The sequence below is a fragment of the Cervus elaphus genome, chromosome 5 (genome assembly GCF_910594005.1).
Source record: "Cervus elaphus chromosome 5, mCerEla1.1, whole genome shotgun sequence".
Taxonomy (NCBI): Eukaryota; Metazoa; Chordata; class Mammalia; order Artiodactyla; family Cervidae; genus Cervus; species Cervus elaphus.
In genome coordinates, this window is record NC_057819.1 from 124504113 (window position 1) to 124525258 (window position 21146).

Here is a 21146-nt window from a genome sequence, read left to right on the forward strand (position 1 = left end):
GAAGTTGTTTTATTTAAACAAGGAGAGAGAGAGACTGTGGTTTAGTTGGGGAAGACAGGCTGAGTTGGGGCAGGAGGGGGTTGACAGCCACCCAGGGCAGTAGGGAGGATGAAGACCTGGGCACTTGGCCTCTGTAGGTGTCTGGAGGGACTCAGACAGCCCACCTCACCCCACCTCTTTTTTCCCACAGCCCCAGGGCAGACCTCTGGAACCAAGACAGGACCCGGATTTTTTTCTCTCTTCCCATTGGTTGACCAGGCCAACAAAAGATTGGCTCCCCAATCAGAAAGGGAGGAGGTGGGGTCAGTCTTTTTCCTTTTCCTATTTTTTTTTTTTTTTTGGTATGTTTTAAGATTAAGAAATCTGTTGGGGGAAAAGCAAAGTTTTAACTGGAGTAATTTTTGTGTGTGTGAAGTTGAAGGTAAAAAGTTGCGGGTGGGTGGGGAGCAGCAGAGTCCCCCCAGGACCACACCAGGAAAAGCACTTTATGGGAGATGTGTGTGTTGTACACGCAGATCGGATCGTAGGTATGTCATGTGGACAAAATCTCCCAGTTCCCTCGATTCCTTTCCTTATTCCACAGAAAGAAAAGAAATCCAGCGAATCTGTTTACATTCCCGAAATGCCAGGATAAATTGGGAGGATTGCATGTCGGTGCCCAGAGTTCGAGACAGTTGCTGTTTTACGAGAGAAGTGTTCGGGGGTGGACTTTTCTTATTCGCGTCTTCTAGCTTCTCCAGGAGAGACGGTGACCCCCACCTCCCAAGAAGAGTTGGACTAGTCCCCTTCCCTCGGGGAGGGCGGGCCGCCAGCTCTCCGGAGAACGCCGGGCCGGACAGGCCCACCCTAGGGGACCCACGGGGGTGGGGGGCGGCTGGGAGGGGGCTTCGCACCCAGGCCCTGGTCGCAGCTCGGCTGGGAGTGCGGAGGAGGTCTGGGCTCCAACTCGGAGCTGGGCAGGACTGGCACCCTGGCGGCTTTGGCGGGGCGAGGGAAGGAGGGGGCGAGGGGAGGTTTCCATCCAAGAGAGCGCATCAGAACTTTTCCTTTTTTCTTTTTTTTTTTTCCCCCCTTTCTTAAAAGCAAAAGCTATAATTTATAGGCCTTTTCGATTCGCGGAGTGTTCTCTATTTGAACTCGACATTCAAACTCCGCCAGAGGGGGAGGGAGGAGCGGGAGTTGGAGAAGAGACGGCCGGCGCGGCTGGGGAGGCCTGCGCGCGGCGGCGGGTCCCGGGACGCCCCCGCCCCGGCCGACTCGTGACCACGCTGTGTTCCAAGGACGCAGGACGCGCGCCCCTCTTTTGACTCAAAAGCACAAATCTGCCCCCCTCACATCCCGGTCCCTTCGAGGACTGGTCCTGCGGCCTCCTCGCCCTCCCCCACCCTTAAAGGGCCAGAGGGAATCTAACTTCCCATTGCTAGTGGAGGGAGGGGCGAGGGGGCCCGGCGCTTAGGGAGGAAGCACAGACTCCCGGCGAGACAGGCGGGGAGCCGGGACTGAGGGGGAAACTTCTCGATCCTGGGGGGACTGGGCGGGGACCCCTGCCTGGTTTCTCTTCCGCACTCCCGTATTCCCACTCCCTCTTCCCAGCCTCTCTCTCCTCCAGACTTTCTTGCCTTTGAAGTGAGGGGATAAAAACAGGAAGACGGAGTACATGATTTTTCTTTTTTAATTATGAAATTGCGCCTATAAAAAGCCCGTGGAATAGGGATTTTTATCTGCTCACATTTGTAAAACTGGTATTTTAGACTTTGTATAAAGCGCCGTTGACCAAGTGTATCTATTTAAATATCGACGCTATTTTCAGATGAAATTTCATTGAAGGGACATGTCTGTTACCGAGTGGACGGTCACTCTAGGACCCATGCCTTTACCTGGCTGCTGCCTTCCCTCCCTCCTTTCCTGCCTTCACCCTCATCTCCCTCCCTTGGGACTGACTTTGCCCCTTCCTTCCGACCTTCCCCGGCCAGCCTGGTTCTGCCCTACCGCCTATCTGTCCTGTTGTCTGTCCGTGGCCGTCCGCGTGTCTCCTTTGCTCGCTCTTGCGACGCTGACCTGGGGGTGGGTGGGCAGGGCAGGGGCCGCGGGGCTGGGCGTCTGCAACCGCGCGATATGTGCGGGTGTTGGGTTTATTTAATTCTAAGATTTGTACAAATCTCGAATCGATCTCCGCCTCAGCTCGAGTGAAGCTTGGCACGTATCTTCTGCGGTTGTGAATGTCTGTATCCAATACCGCTTTTTACGTGTTTAAATACATACTTTGTAAATAGAGACGTGTCTCGGGTTTTGTTCCTTTTTTCCGGCCCTCGAGAAGAGGGAACAGGCGCCCCGGGAGGAGAGGACCCTTCCCTCCTCGCTCATGACCCATCCCACCAGCCTCTCTCGCCCCTATCGGCCCTGGACGATTCTGTTTCCAGTAGGCCATTCCCCAGCTGGGGGGATGCCAATCCGGCGGGGCAGAAGAGTAGGGTTGGGAGGGAGCGGTAAGTGACTCTTCTTAGCCTTCTAAAGGGGAAGGTCCTGGCTTTCCTCACCTACAGACTGCACTTCTCTGCGGTCTGGGCAGAACTCGGGGATACCGGGGAGATGGGCGCGACCTCCGGGTTCCCATTTCTCCTGGCGGGACTCCCCCGGCGCACCCCACCCCCAGGCCTGATGTCCTGGTCCCTGACGCCCCGCGCCTCGGCGCCAGGCTGCTCAGGCTTCCCCGCCTGCTCACCAGTGCTGTCCTGGGACCCGCCCCCCAGATCCACCTAGCCTTGCCAGCGCTCCCCGAATTGCAGCGCCTCGCGCCTATTGATTGAGGAATTGAGTTCGCGGGTATTGCTAGGCAACTGGCTGCTCCGAGCCGGCGCAGAGCTCGCTGATGTGATTAGTGAACCCGGAGCTGCCGAGGCGCAGCCCCGCGCCCCCCGCCCCCGCCAACCCCCCCTCCCCAAGCCTCTCAGTCCCTGGTCCGGGGGGGCAACAGCCCCAATACTGGGAGAGAAATGGTTCGGGGTAGCGCAGAGCACAGGGTGGGGTGGGGGTTCCTTAGATTTTCCTGGCCCGAGACTTTGCAGCAATGGGGTGGGGTCGTGAAGCCTGCACAGGAGAGCCGCCCTGGGGACCCCAAAGGGGCCACCGCACTGAGCGCAGTTTCACCCCCCAGCGATCTAGCAGACGTCGCCACCAGGAGAAGCGCAAATCTAGGCACACTTGGCAGAACCGGAAGGGAGGGGTGTGGGCACAAGTAGGCTGGCGCATCTCCTATTCTTGCCCATTGAGTCGGTGACCGCGCCTCTGCCGGAGCTCTCCCGCGTTGTTCCTCTAGTCTGCGGCCTGTATGTGGACCTGGGAGGGAGGGAGCGGTCAGGCACCTAGCCTTAGGGCCATGGGTCAGCCTTCCGACGTGAGGGGCTGAGACGCCGGCAGAGTCAGAGGGCCGGGAGTGGAGTGCAGTGGCTTGGGGAGGGTCGCAGCGGGTGGCCAAGCCGTTGCCCCGTCTCTCCCCAAAGACTGTCTCCCGCATTGGGCAGCCCAGTGGGCTCCTGCTTTGGGAGACAGGGAGATGGGAGGGCACCGACTCTGCCCCCTTTCCCCGGCTGTCTGGCCACCACCAGCCTTGGCCTTGATCTGGTGCTTCTCCAGCGGGTTTTGTGGGCAGATGCTCTGGGAAAGACACCAGGTGTGGAGGCCTGGGCCTGTGATGCTGCCTGGGGCAGAGGCATTCCTCTGCCTCCGAAGGGCAGGGCCATCTAGTGCTGCCGTAGCCAGCAGGGAGCTTGGCCCAGCACACACACTGGTAGAACTGGAATTTTTACGGCTCTTTGGAGAGAGAGCATTGGGTTGGTGGTTTTTTTTTTTTTTTTTTTTTGGTCTCCTCTTTGATGCTTAACTGTACAGATCCTAGTCGAGGACCCGGGCTGTGTGCGGGAGATTCAATAGTGAACAGGCCTGCCCCAGGACTTGGGGGTGGGGGGCTCATATTCTTTTCCGCTCTTCTCACCCCAGAATCCCCCAGGGCCAGAGGGTGCCTGGAATCCAACTGAGGTTCGAGTTGGGGGCGTCTCAGTGCTTGATCGGTCTCTACCTCTAGCCTTCGGAGTCTGGACAGGAGGAAAGAGGCTTGGGGCCGGGGCTTACTTCCTGAAACTTTGGAGACTTTTGGGGGTGTGTGTGTGTGTTTCAGAGCAATTGTGTGGCGGACCGTGCAATTCGGTTCCCTTTGGCAGCTCGGAACCGGGGGTGGGGAATATTCCTCGCGCATCCAAAGCGCCAGCGGCCCTATCTTCGCGGGTCGCGCGCGCCCTCTAGAGGCGATGGCCTCAACCCCGCTCACTGGCGCCCACCCACTCCCGGAGGCGATGCCTTTCTGGGTCGCCAGCGGAGCAGGGAACGCCTCGTCTCTCCATCCCAAAAGTACTCTAGAGTGGGCCACCGTGGGCGCCCCCTCCACGACCTCCCTTCGGCCAGGCCCTCCAGCCACAAAGGTAGGGAAGAAGGAGGTGTCCAGCGGCCGGATCCGCCAGGCACCCTCGTGCTGGATCCAGCGGCGCGGGGCTGAGCCCCAGGGAGGCCGCGGGCCGGGCCCTCGGGCCGGGTCGGGCCCCTTGGCAGCCCAGCCCATTCTTCTGGGAAGGCGGTGGATTAGGCGATCAGATCAGCAGCGCAGAAACTAACAAAGGCCAGTGTGGGTCAGGGCCCCCCCTACACGTCTGGCTGTCGCTCTGTACAAATGGGCTCGCGGGTGCCGCGCGGGTTGTTACTCTTCTAGCTTGTTCTTTCCTGGACATCCCCAATCCCTTCTGCTGCCCTCAAAAGCCAGAGGACAGGACGGCTAGGGTCGTCCCTGCCCATCTTCTCCAAAAGAAAACAACGCCAGCCTCCGAAGGCACAACAAAAGAAAACATGCCAGTCGCCTTCCCCGCAAGAACGATTTCAAATTCGCAGGCCTTTTCTGGAGCCGGCCAGAGCTGGGGGAAGAAGCATTTTTGTAGTGGGAATCTCTTCCTGAACTAAAACATTCAGGCCTTCGCCCCAGCTAGCCTTTCAACCAGTGGTGGCCAACATCCAGGCCCAAGTTCTTCTCTTTACTTCAAAGGGAGCTTCCTTCTCCCTGGAGGCTGAAATTTATGAATAAATTCATACTGAGGGTAATGCAAACCTTAAAGGACCAAGGAAGGTTATATAATAAGCAAATCGTCTCTTTATTATGAGCCATGGGTTAGGAGTCACAGAGGAACCACTGATTCAAAGCTTCTTGTGCTTCATGGCTACTCCCCTGAATTTTATAGCTGTGTCCTTTTAAAGTGTTACCACATGTGGTGAATTCAAGGGGTTGAGTAGCTTTCCAACACAGGATCATTTGGATACTGGGGGTGGGGTGTGCACATGCACAAGTGGAAATTTTGGTTTGTTTTAAAGTATTAGTTCCTGGGAGATGTCTCAAAGTGAGTTTGACTTGTGCCATACTGCAGCATCCTTGGCCTCTATCTACTAGATGCCAGTAGCAATAACACTCACCCCTGCGCCCCAGTTGTGACAACCACAATCGTCTCAACATTGCCAAATGTCCCCTTCAGTGTCCAATTGCCCTCTCTGGGAAATTCTGGTGTAGGGACTCATAATCAAACCCACCCCTTTGCTTAGAAAAACATTTTTTTGACCCCATTAGAGTGGCTGAGACTTTTGCAAAGCCCTTAATTTTTTCACCCCATGATTCAAGTTAAGTATTTTGCCTCAAGAAAGGTAAAGTGAGACTGATGTTTCACTCATGACACACACCAAGCTGAAAAGTTAACAATTTATTGATATACTAAGAGTTAACAAAAAGTTAAGACAAAAACCCTGACACCATCTGCTAATGACTCTCCCCTACAAAATAAATTAACATCCATCTAAAAAGATCAGCAACCTATGGCTAGTGTTAGTTTTCCAAGAAATACTAGAAAATCCACAGAATCTTTAGATGCACGTGAGCAAAGATCTGGTCCTCTAGGCACTACCTTCCTCTCCTCCCACCCTTCCCCCACCAAACCACTGTGAGTTTCCTGGGGGAAGTTTTTCCTTTTAACTGGTTGGTCCTGACTGAATATGGGGGCTGGGCTGCTGTGCTGTTTCAACAAAGATCTTAAGTTTCCCAGGGCAATAACATATCCACTTTTGTTCTCTTTTAAAAAAGCAAACAAACACCCATAGTTTAAAGTAATTAGAAGTGGCATACATGAATGATTGGGCTTTTTTTTTTCTAAATTAAAAAACACAAATCAAGCCAGTGATTGGCAATGGTCCAAAACTCTGGTCCTCCCCCAAAGTTCTCTTCTAATGAAACCTCTAGGCCTAGAGCCCTCTTAGTCAGGTCAGAATTTTGAGTGTAACCCCAAACAAGGAACACTCTTTTTGGTATGAAAAATATATATATAAAAATATGCCAAATCCCCTATAGAAGACAAGACTGGCCACTCTTCCTATCCAATACAAAAGCAAACTGACAAAACAGGATTAAAACAACACTCAATATACACTGTGATGCAGTTCAGCATAGGAAACCCTGCAGGATAAAGAAACCAGTTAGATGTGTGACCAATGCCTAGCCACACACACACACACACACACAGCAGCAGCAGCAGCAAATGAAAAAGTACTGCTTTTATTTATTGGTAAACATGACAACCAACTCTGAGCATCTGTCCAACTCTTCAGCGAAGGCTGTCACGCCTGCACGTGTGTATACACACACTCACACTTACAGACATGAACCACTTGGGCTCACAAGCACCAAGAAAAAACATGCAACACAGCAAGAAGGCAAAGTGGCTGGGAGTAAGATGTTTACAGATTCAAACTTTGGGATTGAAGTAGCTGGTAAACAGAAAGGCACCTGGTCGGGGTTTGAAGACCTGGCAGCTGGAGCCTTGTAGTCAGCCCAGAAAGGGGGCGCCCTGAGGGCGGGAAGGGGAGAGCTGCTGCCGGCCTGGCTCTGCAGCCTCTAAGGCAGCACAACTTGAAGGTTATGAGCTCCTCTGATGGGGAGGCAGCCCAGGTCCCTTTAGTCACACCCAGGGGCATCTGGGGACAGGAGTGAGGCTGGTGCCAGGGGCCCAGTGCGCTGGCACCCCTTCCTTACAGACGGGGCAGTGCACTGGCATCTCTCCATCTCCTGCTGGGGTAGTGGAGGGGGCACTCTTCCCCTTTATGGCCCATTTTCCAGTTTCAGCCTAGCTGTCTGGGACCCCCAGCCCTCCGGTCTGCCCAAGTGGGCACCATTCCAATTGCAGATAGCATGGCTATCACACAAGAGTCAGAAACTGCATCTGGACATCCCTCAACCAGGTCTTGGATATGGATCCGTCCCCAAAGGCACACTGCTGAAATTGATTTGGCTACACAAAAGCCGTATCTTGCTATTTGGCGTGGAGGGTGAGGGACTGGGGGGAACTGGAGTCCTGGGAGGCCTACCCTCAGACACTAGAGCCCACTGTGTCCCCTGCCCTGAGGGTTATGGGAACAACAGAAGACTCTACACCTGCTGGCTGATGTTAACTGGTAATTGAAGCAGAAATAAAGTTCCCTGCATTCCCACTTCTCTTTTTGGCATCAAAGACCAGTGACTCCACTCACTGATGCACCTCTCTGCCCCAAGTCAGTAACAGCAATTCTGTTGTTGGCTGGAATTGCCAAGACCACTTCTGGACTCAGCCATCTCTAGGGAGGCAGTCGGGCTGGCAGCTCTGGCCTTTCTGGAGACACTCTGCCAGGTGGACCACTCAGATTTGTCCCACTTCCCAAATGGTACAGATACAGCTTCTCAGCTGGGAAAGAGAACATGGAACCCCCCGAGGTGCGGCGGTGGGGGGGATTGTCAGGAGAGGTAAGTGGGAAGTGCGGGAAGCCAGCGCAGGGGAAGGGAAGCCTACTTCCAGCAGCTGCCCACATGGCCCAGTTTGCGGGGCCACGATTAGGACTAAGGCAGTCCTTGTTCCAGGTGGCAGAAAGAAGGGCAGTGGAAGGACATCCTTCTCCTGTCCCCCAAGCTTGGGAGGTTTGGGCTGAACAGCTCTGAGACCAGTCCCCTCCCTGCCCGTGTTGGACTCTGGGTCAACATGTGGGGGCTGCAGCTGTTAATCTGAGTCAGCGTGAGACAGCACCCACACCGACCTCTCTAGGGTTCCTGATCCCAACTGCCACGCCTGATGGCTAACGTTAAGGCCACAAGCCCTCAGCTTTCCGAGGTGAGAGCAGAGACAAGGAGGCCAACAGTGTCCTCACCCTTGCCGGCTCAGGCATTGTGCTGAGTGGGGGGTTCTGACCAGCATTCCCCCTTCCCCGCTCCTCCCACACCCTGAGCAGAGTCCTCCCAGGAGCGGCAGCCCCCAGGCCTTACCTCCCTGCAGCCTTAAGCAACCCTCTCTTCCAGCCACTGGCCAGAACAGCCAAGCTGGACCTGGAGAAGACCCCTCCTCTTAACACCCGTGCCCAGGGGACACGGGGAGGCAAGCTGACTACCGCTGTCATCACAGACCACAAAGGCGGTTCAAATAGCAAACGTGGTTGGGCTTAAGAAACACAGGATGCTCTTGGGAACATTTCACTGAGCCCCAGGCAGCCACCCAGACTTCCTGAGGCAAAAGGGGAGCAATGCAAAGGCCCAGAGGTAGGAACAAGGGTAAAGGCCAGGCAGCAAGGCATCATGGTGCCTCCCCTGCTAAAGTCACAGGGAAGGCCAGGTCCAGGGGAGTTCCCACTCAAGCCTGCCCTTGAAGGAGGCCACTGGCCCCTGGAGAGGATTTGGGATGCGAGCCACCAATCAAAGCAAAGCCAGAGGCCAGAGACGGGCAGGGGAGCCGGGGCAGCCAGGCGGCGTCAGTAATGTCTCAGGTTGAAGAAGCCCACGCTGGTGGGAGACTCCTTCACTGTGACGGTGATGAGGTTGGCGGTGACATCAGTGACGAAGACGTGCTCGATGAGGCTGCGGGTGGGTTTCCAGTCCTGGCTGGTCTGGACAGACACGGAGAGGTTCTGCCCGGCGCTGGGCAGGGAGGCCGAGTCAGGGTCCGAGTCGGAGCTGCTGTTCTCCTCACCGGTACTCATCTCAGAAAGCGCGGCTGTCTTCCGCGCTTCTCCTGACGTCGGGTGGCCCTCCTGCACGGGGGCCGTGCTGCCCTTCCCACAGTCCCTCTTGCCTCCAGGGGTGGGCACAGCGGCCGCCCTGGAGGCCAGCTTCTCACCCTTGCTGGTGTCGGTGGGCAGGCCAGTCCCACTTCCTGCAGTGGGGCCGCCCCCGGCACCCTTCCCAGTGGCTGGGTTGGTGGCAGGAATGCCCTTGGTGGCTGGGGCGTGGCGGGCAACCATGCTCCCTGCTGGTGTGCCATTCTTGACACTCTGTAAGTCCAAGACCTGGAGACTTAGCTCCTGGGTGGGTGCAGGCTGGGGGCCCAGGCACCCAGCAAGGACCTTGCTGCCACTGTGGATGTGCGGGGGTCCTCCTGTGCTCCCCGTTTTCTGCTCCACAGCTCCACTCGGGGCCTTTGGGACTTTGCTTCCTGGGGGGCTTATCCCCAGCTCCCCTTTCTGCGTCCTCATCTTGAGGTCCAGCCCGAGGCTGCACTTGCCGGTCGCTGGGGCCCTGAGGGCCAGTCTGCCGGCAGCCTGGGCCTGGCTCTGGCTCATCCGGTTCATGTAGTGCACGATGGAGCTCTGCCAGCTAATGCCCCCACGGCTGGGGCTGCCGGCCATGCCCTTCATCAGGCTGGCCAAGTTCTCTGGGGTGGCCATGGCACTGGGACCACTGCAAGCCTCCTTGGCATGGGCCTTCAGGGCCGCCAGGCCAGCCACGGGGGCGCTGAGTGGAGGGGGCAGCTTGCCCGCGGGTGCCCCCAGGTCCTTCCGGGCCGTCTTTAGCACCTTGGCCAGGCTCACAGGCCTCCGGGCCGCCTTCTGCTCCGGGGGCAGGGGCTTCCGGCCCCGCTTCTTCCGGATGGGGTCTTTCAGTTCAGGCTTGGCTACCAGGATCTGGGCCTTCTTCTGAGGCACTGGGTGAGTCTCGCGGCCCCGTGGGCCCCTCTTGGCGTCTAGGTCGCTGTCCTCCTCTTCCTCTGAGGAGGAAGAGGAGGACGTGGAGGAAGAGGAAGAGCTGCTGGATTTAGATTTGGAAGGGGCGTCAGATTCCTGCAACGACAAAGGATGAGGTGTCACTTCTAAAGCCTGGTCTCCAGGGGCATTCATTGGACACCTTGGAGCCAAGCCTCTCCTGCGGCTTCCAGACCAGAGAGGTGGCCAGGAAGGTGCGATCTCACTGTCTGGTTCTGATGTCCTAAGCAATGCAGTTAGAAGTGAAACAGAACAAAGAAAAACAGGTGGCTCACAAAGAGAAGCCCGAGTGATGGACAGAAACATTCGCAGGCCGACACTGGGCCCTGGGCCTTCCAGGGGCCTGTGAGAAGCTCCCGGCCCTTGGCAGACACCTGGCACAGGGAAATTCATAACAGCACGATTCACATGTCTCAGAGGGGCAGGGTGGAGTGAAGCAGTATGTGCAAGGGCTCTGCGACCAGGACATCTTGCTTCAATCTCTCCATGTCCAAAGATGATCCCTTCAGACCCTTCCAACACACAGGAAAACAAACCACTGCCCTCCACATCACCTGGGTGTCATCCCAAACACTAATTTGACACACCTTCCTGGTTCTCAGGTCCCTGTGCAAAAGGGGTGCTTTAGGGAGACAGAGTCAACAGCTGCTCTTAGCCACAAAGCTCTTCTGCCCCGAACTGGGGATGATGGAATCAAACCCAGGGAGTCTGGGGCCTCCTTGCCTGGCAGGCTCCCCACCTTGCTGCTGCTTCTCAAGCCAATGTGTGCATTCAGGCCTGGAAGGCAGTGCCTTCAAGAGAGAAATCAAAGACACATCTGTTCTTGCAGCTGTGCCATGGAGCCCAGGTATGTGCGCAACTTTTAGCTGTGCCTACTTGGCATACCTATGAGCACCTACTGTATACACGTGTTCTGTATTTGGTTCCTCGTAAGCCACTGGAGGTGAGAAAGTAGCACAGAGTGGACCTCACTGGGGTAGGAAACCAGCTGGGGTGGGGGTGGTGCTCAGTAACCCCAGAGGGACAGGGCAGGAGGTGGAGAATTGAGGTTCACTGTTGCCCCCTGCTGGCAGACCCTCAGAGTGGCAGTCCAGAGGGAAGCAGAGCCAAGGTCTTCTGAGCAAGGCAAAGACTTGGAGATGCCAGCTGGCCTCCTTCCCCCAAGCCCGAAACCCTCCTGCCACCACTTTTCACTGGGCTGGCAGAAAGCCAGCACTTGGGGGTAAGCCGCCAAATCCAGGGCAGCAGCCACCCACCTTGAGCTTGGAGTGTCGGCTGCAGGAGGACATCACAGTGTGCTTCCTTGGCCTGCCCCTCGGCCGCTTGCCTCTCTTCCGGTTCTGCACCTCCTTCTCGTGTTCCCTGAAGACAATCAGCAATCAGAGTCACATACTTTTCCTTCGGCTATCCTGGAACCCTAAGGTTTCAAATCCCCCCAGGTAGCTTATCACCAGTTTCCCTGCAAAAACATACCCTGTTAATGAACACATCCAAGTCAGAGGTGCAGATTTGTTTCATTTACGTTTCAGTAAAGACAAGTCAAGAAATTCAAGCAAAGCTAGGAAAGCAATTATTCCCAGTTTTCTCTGACTCCTCTTAAAACAACCTTGTGCAAACCTGCAGGGAGATAGTCCAGCAGAAATTCTACAATGCCACTAGAAGGAGCCTTCATGGTCACGTGGTCCAACTTTCTCAATCCAAACAAGAGAGTCCAGGGCCAGGGAGGTGAGGACCACTGCCCTCCACTCCCCACCTCTCTACCTCCTGCACAAAATCTCAGTCATGGGAGCACCGGGGTAACCAAGGGGTCCTCTTCCCCACAGTCTTACCCAGAGCCAGTGCCCAAGCACATATTTCTTTCCCTGTTTCCTTTTCCTAAGTTCTTTCTGTTCCTAGACTCTGCTCTGATGGAAGTACTGGCGGCATCTGACTGTATGGTGGCTGGGGCTCAAGGCGGGACAGTGTTAACTAGCTCCATGACTCGGGGTCAGAGGGCCAAAAGAGCCACCCCCACCCACAACCCCGAAAGCATGAATTCCAGGCTACCCCAGGCGAAGAGGCTCTATCTGCAGTAGTTTCCTGGTAATTAAAATGGGCAAACACCATCTCATTGGCGCCTGTAAGGTGATCTCTCAGAGCAGCCCCAGCCGGTCTCCTAAAAGGACAGGAGCACTCTGCTGACATATTAACCTGTGCCCATAGGCCCAGAATCTGGACTTCCCCCGACAGTCAAAGACCACATCCCCACACCAAGCAAATAACCACCAGTTCTTAGATTCTGGGAGAATTTCTGGGGGTGAAGAGGACAAGGCAGAGCACCCACCTCCCAGTTTTCTCTGCCCCGTGATGTAAACCAGAGCACCTCATGGTTCTTTTAAACTCTTGCATCTATCTCTGTGACATCTACTAACCTCAGTTCTTGCCTGTTGTGCTTTACGGAAAAGTGAAGTGAAAGACACACACTCTCTGGACAATCAGGACACTTACAGAAAAAGGTACTAGCTCCCACCCCTTGGGACCTACAGCACTTGAGTTATGAATTAAATAGCAGACAGCAAGCTTGCTGGTAAGTTTTTTCAAAGGTATCGAGGCAAGCATATGCTCATTGTCTTCTCTCTCAACCCACACCAAAATCTCTTACTTTTCCCCCCATTGCCATGGCCCATCTGAGAAGGCCCAAAACATCTTGCTAGAGCAAAAAAAATGGTGGACATAGGTTGAACCAACAGAGAACAGCTGGCTGGACTGACCCCATCTGAGAAAGCTCTTGGGCACTTAATTTATCAGCCTCTACCAACAGGGCAAGGGGTTTCCCTGGTGGCTCAGTGGTAAAGACTCCATCTGCTAATGCAGGAGATGCGGGTTCACTTCCTGGGTCAGGAAGATCCCCTGGAGAAGGAAATGGCAACTTGCTCCAGTATTCTTGCCTGGGAAATCCCATTGACAGAGAAGCCTGATGGACTACAGTCCATGGGGTCCCAAAAGTCAGACACGACTTAGAGACTATAAACAGCAACAACCAATAGGGCAATTCCCACGCCTTACACCCACCAGCCTGCTCTGGAATTCCGTGGAACCTATGCCACCACAAGCCACTCGCCACACTTTCCCCTGAGTATCTCAAAGAGGCTTCTCTTAACCCAAGTCTCCTACCTAAAAATAGATATGACATCTTGAATTACAGAAGCAAATTCAGCCCGAGACTGGTGAGGGGGCCCCCATGGTGCTCACTTGGGACCAGCTGTTTTGCAGCACAGGAAAAAAGTAAACGTGCTGCTGTTGGTCCAGACACACCATAGCAGGCATAACTTTCTGCTGTGTGTTCCTGTTCCCCCGGTGAGCCTTCTTTTGCTCAATCCATGCATGAGGACTGGGAGGCCAGGTCTGCATTTTTTAGGGCAAACCTGCCATCCTTGTTTTTATTAAGGCTGTTTGCAAACTAGTCAACAGCAAAGGCCAAGAAGAGAAGCCAGAACTTTTCACAAAGGATGTGCAAGAAGGTTCATTTTGGCAAGTCTGTCACAAAGACCAAAAGCAGCACTTACTCAGGGATTCCCAAGATCTGGACACAGTGCTGGCCCTCCGGGGGGAGGGAGGGAAAAGACGACTCACCTAGGACTTCAAACCACAGCCTAAGCCCAGGAACTCTGGAGGGCCAGCACTGCCCTGAACGACCGTGTGACAGGCCAGGGTCCCCCCAACTGGCTTCCCCCTCCCACAGGTTGGTTAACTTTCTCACTTCTTCTGGAAGGCCAAGAGCAGCCTCGGGTCCAGGATATTTTCCTCTGGCTCCCAGCTGTTGTGTCTGGAAAAGCAAAGAACAGGACATCTTAAAGTTCTAGGCAGCGACCAACCACTTCCTAAACCAGCCCAAGTGGGGTTGCCCCACTGTTCCCTGATGCCTGCTGGCAGCCAGGGAACCGGGGTACTGGGGAGAGTCCCCCAAGGTCTCACCCACGACAGGATGAACTCCTGGGACACTGAGTTCTGAAGCCAACACCTTGTCCTCAAACTCAAAGGGAAACCATTGCCTCCACCCCCAATTAACACCCGGCCTCAGGAGAACTCTACAGCCTCCCACGGGAGGAAAACAAATCCCAATAAAATGGAAAGTTGCAGAAAGGGAAGACCCCAAACCCTGGCCCGGAGCCAGGGAGGGAAGGGAAGGCTCCTTCCTGCAGGATGCAGAGAGGGGGACGCTTAGGGGCACAGAAACGCAGCCCAAGGATTAAGAACAATGTTGCTGGCATTCAGGCCAACACCGGCCGGGGCACCCGGAGGGGAAAGCAAAGAAAGAAAAGTGGGGTCCGGGAAGAATGGGGAACTGGGTCTGCGCGAATCGCCTGTAAATACAGCCCCTTCCGGGATGCCAAGTTCCCTCCCTTCCATTAAGAGGGGGAAAAAAAAAGAGAAGCCCTACATCCATGAATAGAAAGCTCAGGTTACAGCCGGGGAAAATACGGACTAGAGGAGGGGGGCTGGAGTCCCGCGGGGACTGCTGAGGCGGGCGGGGACGCATGCAACAAATGGGCGCGGGAGGAACGCGCGGCGCCGGAGGGGCGCGGGCCGGGCGTGGGGAGAGGCGGCCCGGGAGCCCGGACCGGAGCGGGGCGGGCCGGAGGGGGTTCCGGGGAGGCCGCCCAGCCCCGCGCCCCGCGGACTTGTAAACAAAGGGCACCCCGCGCACGCTGGGCGTCCCCTAACCGCCAAACCCGAGAAGCCCGCGGAGGCCCCCGCAAACTTCCCGCCGGGCGCGCGGACGCCCCCCGACGGCGCGGGCGAGGAACCCACGCCGCCCTCCCACCACACACCGAGGTGGCGCGGGCGGGAAGACGGGCACCGCATTGTTGGGGACTCACTTGGAGGACCAGCCGCGCCACTTGACCAGGTACTCCAGCTTGCCCTGCAGGGAGAGAAGAGGCGCGTGAGCCGGGGTGGGCGGGCACGGGCGGGCGCGGGCCGGGCCGCACGCACCTTGCGGAGCCGCTTGCTCAAGATGCACTCGGCGGCGAAGACCTGCTCGCCCACGCTGCTCAGCTCCTCCATGCTGCCGCGCGCCCCGCCCCGACCGCGGCGCCCGCCGCTGCCCGCACAGCCACAGCCGCCGCGCGCCCTGCCGGCTGCACACAAAGCACCGCCCCCGCCCCGCGCAGGCCCGCCCCGCGCACGCGCACCGCAGCCGCACCCCGCGCGCCCCAGCCCGCCACCCGCCCCCGCGGGCCGCCCTGTTCCGGAGCGGGCCAATGAGCGCGCGGGGGCGGTGCCAGGAGGCGGGGCGCGCATTGTTCACGGCGGGCTCGGCTTCGCGCCCGGGGCGGGGGTCCCGCGCGCGCTTCGTCTGGCTGGGCCGGGGGCACGGGTGGCGGGCGGGGGTCCACCGAGCTAGGGCAGGTCCCTAGCGGGGAAGAAGGAAGCGCCTCCCTTCTTCTGACCTGGCGATCACCGGCCGAGTCCCGTTTGGTCTGCGGGGCGCGCCCGGCCTCCGCCGAACTTCGTTTTCCGGGCAAAAAGCCATTGTTCTGGCCCGAATGGGGGGAAGTTGGGATGAGGCGAAGGCGGCTGCTTCCTGCCCCTGCCCCCGAGGGGCGCTGCTTGGAGCGCGGAGGGCCCAGGTGCCCTTCGCATTTTTGAACTTGGTCTCGAGCGGTCGGACTATTTTGCGCGGGAGCGAAACGGGCTGGAAAGGGGGTGGGGAAGGAATGGGAGACAAAATACGAGGCGAAGAGGTGAACAGCAAAAACGGAGCAGCCCAACTTTCCCCCCCAAAGGCAACAGAGGAAAATGAATCAGCTGAAAACGAACGGCTCTTCCTTCTTAATTTGTTAAGAGTGGCACCCAACCCCCAAGTTTTAGGGCGCATGTATCGGGAAAGCAACTGCACCTTTTACATATTTTGTTTCATAATTTTAAGAAAATGAACGTGGGGGGGAAGGGGTCGAAATTTGAGGAGATGGTTCTAATCTAGGACTAAGTCATTAATGGGCCCGCTAGGATTTGGCAGTGGGTATCCGTTGGATCAGTTGCATGCGACAGAGAGGAGACTGGACCGCGTTTAGAGGAAGGGGTGCCCTGGAGTCCTGTAGGGCCATCTTTGGCAGTGACCCTTTTATGCTGTTGAGAGCAGTGTTCCATGAGCAACTTTCCTTTTAAATCATTTAGCTGTTGAATCAGAGCAAGTCAAATGAGTAATAAAGGTAGTGTTATTAAAGTTAATAAAGTAATACATTAGTGCTAACTTTTTTCACATCAGTACAATTTAACTCAAAATTCATTTTCTGGTTTTGCTTTTCCTTTGGACGCAGCTGCAAAGTACTCTGTTGAGCAAATCGAAAAGTCGTTTCTTGTTGCAGTAGACTGTCAATGTAATTTTGATCATTAAAACCATATTTATAAAAGATTCTGCAGGAGAAGTGTACTTTTGTTGCTGTTTTAATGGGAAAGGCCTACTGTAGAAAATTTGGAACTGCAGGAGCCCATCTTTCATTTTTTGGCATGTTCTTCAGTTTATTTGGTTAAATAGGTTACAGTCCTTTGATAATCCTGGAGGGAACTTGGGTAACATTTTGAAAACTCAGATATTGTTTGCAAAGGAGGTGGGGAAGAGGAAGATTGCTTGGGGGGTGGGATTTGATTGCTTACTTTGGAGGAGCTGCAGCCTGGAACCCATCTTTTGGGGGTAAAACCTGCACTCCTGGAATAAAGAGAGCTGTGTATAATTTCTAGCTCTTTTTGTATCCTCATCTTCTGGAGCCAGGCAGTAAATTGTGGGGCTGATGCAAAGGTGTATTTATTGTAATCCAACAAATAGCTGGATCAGTTTCAACTCACATTTCTTTGCAGAATTCATCTTGGGTGTGAGGTTTTTGCCCTGGAAGTTTCCACTTTCCTCTTGATGATATATGGTATCCTGGGATGCTTGCTTTTTTTTAAAAGAAAACTTAAGAGAATTCTTTCTTCCTCTGAGAAATAAATTTGTCTACAATTTGACCCCAACTCACTGGGGAAAAAGAAAAAATCGATTTCCTGGAAGATTTAATACATATATTGTCTATCCAACTGGGGCCACCCAGTTTGGGTCAAATAATGTTTAGGTGATTTATTGGGAGAAACAAATATGACAGATTTGACCAGAATTAAATTCTCAGATAAATAGGGTGAGGTATGATCCAAAATTTGTAAAGTGTTCCTTAAAAACAAAACTGGAAGTTGGCAGAATCAAGGAATGATTCCAGCTAATCCAGTTGTGTCAAAACATGGGTTTGGGCTAAAGCTGATTCTGTTTTGACTGTCATATTTAAGAATTATTAAGACAAATTAGAGCTAATTATTTTCTTGTTCATTCAACAAATGGTTCCCCAGCATTTGCTGTCATCTAGACATGACTGGATATAGTATAGAGTCTGTAACAGTGCTGTCTAGTAGAACTTTCAGAGAGGATGGAAATGCTGCAAATGCCTTATGTTTGTGTGCTTCAGTGTGTTACTCACCAGCCATCTGTGGCTAGTGAACACTTGAAATGTGCTGCTGAGGAATTATGTTTTAATTTTAATTTTTATCTTAGTTCCATGAACAGGGCTTGAACCTGAGCCCACTACATTGAAAACGTGGCATCTTAACTGCTGGACCGCCAGGCCAGTCCCTTTATTTTATTTTAAATAACTTAAGTTTAAATAGCCACGAATAAACTAGTGGTTAGGGCTTCCCTGGTGGCTTAGACGGTAAAGAATCTGCCTGCAATTCAGGAGACCTGGGTTCGATTCCTGGGTTGAGAAGATCCTCCGGAGGAGGGCATGGCAACCCACTCTAGTAGTATTCTTGCCTGGAGAATCCCCATGGACAGCGGAGCCTGATGGGCTACAGTCCATGGGGTCGCAAAGAGTTGGACACGACTGAGTGACTAAGCGGAGCGCAACACAGCGCAGCTAGTGGTACAGTGCTGGGCAGTATACATCCTTAGGAATGCAAGCGCTATAAATGTATTTTCTAAGAAAGTAATTATTTACTTAATCCTGGAACATGAATAACTTATCTACATTCCCATTTATGCTTTACTGTCTAAGAATGTTTGAAACACATACAAAAAAGATTTAACAATACAGACATACAGGTAAACATACATACTCCATTTAATGCCATTTTTTTTTAATGCAAGTGACGGTGTCAATGAAAATTATTAACTAATTAATGTCAGAAATACCACTATGAAAAGTTACATATTTTCATGTTGCCCTTATGGATCTGAAAGCAAAGAGACTGAGGCACGAAGTGAATGACGGACGTGACAGTATTATTCTCAAGTTGATGGAAAAGTCAGGAATTGAGATGAAGCAAATACCCTTGACCTGTCAGCTTTGGTAGTTAAAACTAAAGAACACTGGGAACATCTTACAAAGGAATTCCCAGGTGGCTCAGTCAGTAAAGCATCTGCCTGCAGTGTAGGAGACCTGGGTTCAATACCTGGGTCAGGAAGATTCCCTGGAGAAGGAAATGTCAACCCACTCCAGTATTCTTGCCTGGGACATGTCATGGACAGGGGAGCCTGTCGGACTACAGTTTGTGGGATTGCAAGAGCAGGACACAACTTGGTGACTAAACCATCAACCATCTATGGTAAAGAACCTGCTTGCCAATGCAGGAGACACAAGAGATGCAGGTTCAATCCCTGGGTTGGGATTGAAGGAAGGAGGTGGCAACCCACTTATCCTTGCCTGAGAAATCCCATGGACAGAGGACCCTGGCAGGCTACAGTCCATGGGGTTGCAAAAGAGTCAGACACTCTTGTTGACTGAACAAGATCAATGTCTTACAAAACAGTTTTGGAACAGCTCTTAGTTTTTCTACAAATACTGTCTCGTTACTGTAATCAGAGTTGACTGAAAGAAGTAACACCATCCACACCAGATACATGCTCAATGGTCTGCATGGGAGAAACTCAGGATATATATAATACATTGCATGATCTTGAATTGTCCCCCAACCAGGTCCCCTCACATTTGCAAGACGGAAGTAACTTACAGGCGAGCCGGGTTATGTGATGCTGACTCTGTATATGCAGTGGATAAATATTATACGTATGTGACACACAGTGTTTATGTATGAGAACTCAAGTTAAAATAAGCACAGTTAGGGCCCTTGCAGAAGTTGTCAAGCTTTCAGTTTGCCTAAGAATCCCCTGGGCAAACAATGCAAATATTGACCTTTGGGCCCCACCCCCAGAGATCCTGACCCTGGAGACCCCAGAGGCCTACTACAGTTCACAGTGCTTAGAACACTTCTTACAAAGGGCAGCCTGTCCCAGTCCTGATTTTACAGGAGGAGAAGGAATCCTAAATTGCTTCAGGTCATGCGGCCATGAAGCCCATTCCTACCATTTCCTACACACGCCTGGTGGGGGCGGGCAGGCCACATCTGGAAGTGATGAGGCAGCCAGGCACAAAGTAGGCCCCCCAGGGCTGAAGCCTTTCAAGCACCTGGGACTTGCCCCAGGCCCCCTAACCTATTTGCATGGCCCCTAAACAGGAGCACAGACTGGACTCACCTGGATCCTGGGGCCTGGGGAGGTTAAGGAACACTGTTGTAGGAGGTTCAGTTCAGTTCAGTCGCTCAGTCGTGTCCGACTCTTTGCAAACCCATGAATTGTAGCATGCCAGGCCTCCCTGTCCATCACCAACTCCTGGAGTTTACTCAACTCATGTCCATCGAGTCGGTGATACCATCCAGCCATCTCATCCTCTGTCATCCCCTTCTCCTCCTGCCCCCAATCCCTCCCAGCATCAGGGTCTTTTCCAATAAGTCAACTCTTCACATGAGGTGGCCAAAGTACTGGAGTTTCAGCTTCAGCATCAGTTCTTCCAATGAACACCCAGGACTGATCTCCTTCAGGATGGACTGGTTGGATCTCCTTCCAGTCCAAGGGACTCTCAAGAGTCTTCGCCAACACCACAGTTCAAAAGCATCAATTCTTCGGCGCTCAGCTTTCTTCACAGTCCAACTCTCACATCCATACATGACCATTGGACAAACCATAGCCTTGACTAGACAGACCTTTGTTGGCAAAGTAATGTCTCTGTTTTTTAATATGATATCTAGGTTGGTCATAACTTTCCTTCCAAGGAGTAAGCGTCTTTTAATTTCATGGCTACAATAACCATCTGCAGTGATTTTGGAGCCCCCCAAAATAAAGTCTGACACTGCTTCCACTGTTTCCCCATGAGGTGATGGGACCAGATGCCATGATCTTAGTTTTCTGAATGTTGAGCTTTAAACCAACTTTTTCACTCTCCTCTTTCATTTTCATCAAGAGGCTTTTTAGTTCCTCTTCACTTTCTGCCATAAGGGTGGTATCATCTGCATATCTGAGGTTATTGATATTTCTCCTGCCAATCTTGACTCCAGCTTGTGCTTCTTCCAGCCCAGCGTTTCTCATGATGTACTCGGCGTGTAAGTTAAATAAACAGGGTGACAATATACAGCCTTGACGTGCTCCTTTTCTATTTGGAACCAGTCTGTTGTTCCATGTCCAGTTTTAACTGTTGCTTCCTGACCTGCATATAGGTTTCTCAAGAGGCAGGTCAGGTGGTCTGGTATTCCCATCTCTTTCAGAATTTGCCACAGTTTATTGTGTTCCACACAGTCAAAGGCTTTGGCATAGTCAATAAAGCAGAAATATATGTTTTTCAGGAACTCTCTTGCTTTTTCAATGATCCAGTGGATGTTGGCAATTTGATCTCTGATTCCTTTGCCTTTTCTAAAACCAGCTTGAATATCTGGAAGTTCATGGTTCATGTATTGCTAAAGCCTGGCTTGGAGAATTTTGAGCATTACTTTACTAGCGTGTGAGATGAGTGCAATTGTGCGGTAGTTTGAGCATTCTTTGGGATTGCCTTTCTTTGGGATTGGAATGAAAACTGACCTTTTCCAGTCTTGTGGCCACTACTGAGTTTTCCACATTTGCTGGCATATTGAGTGCAGCACTTTCACAGCATCATCTTTCAGGATTTGAAATAGCTCAACTGGAATTCCATCACCTCACTAGCTTTGTTCGTAGTGAAGCTTTCTAAGGCCCACTTGAC

General features: G+C 53.3%; 1 protein-coding gene across 1 annotated transcript; it reads right to left on the bottom strand.

The window, feature by feature from the left end:
• Positions 1-5774: 5774 nt before the first annotated feature.
• On the bottom strand, positions 5775-15210 carry CBX2 (chromobox 2). The gene is made up of 5 exons (XM_043905308.1): positions 15049-15210; positions 14934-14977; positions 13814-13879; positions 11331-11436; positions 5775-10152 (listed from the first exon to the last, which is right to left on the bottom strand). The coding sequence occupies exons 1-5, from the start codon at positions 15118-15120 to the stop codon at positions 8848-8850; spliced, it is 1593 nt and encodes a 530-aa protein (XP_043761243.1). The 5' UTR covers positions 15121-15210; the 3' UTR covers positions 5775-8847.
• Positions 15211-21146: the final 5936 nt, after the last annotated feature.

Coding starts and splice junctions, on each gene's coding strand:
- CBX2 (XM_043905308.1), bottom strand. CDS start 15,120: ATGGAGGAGCTGAGCAGCGTGGGCGAGCAGGTCTTCGCCGCCGAGTGC. Junction 13,880..14,933: donor TGGCGCGGCTGGTCCTCCAA/GTGAGTCCCCAA, acceptor TTGCTTTTCCAG/ACACAACAGCTGGGAGCCAG. Junction 11,437..13,813: donor CTCTTGGCCTTCCAGAAGAA/GTGAGAAAGTTA, acceptor GATTGTCTTCAG/GGAACACGAGAAGGAGGTGC.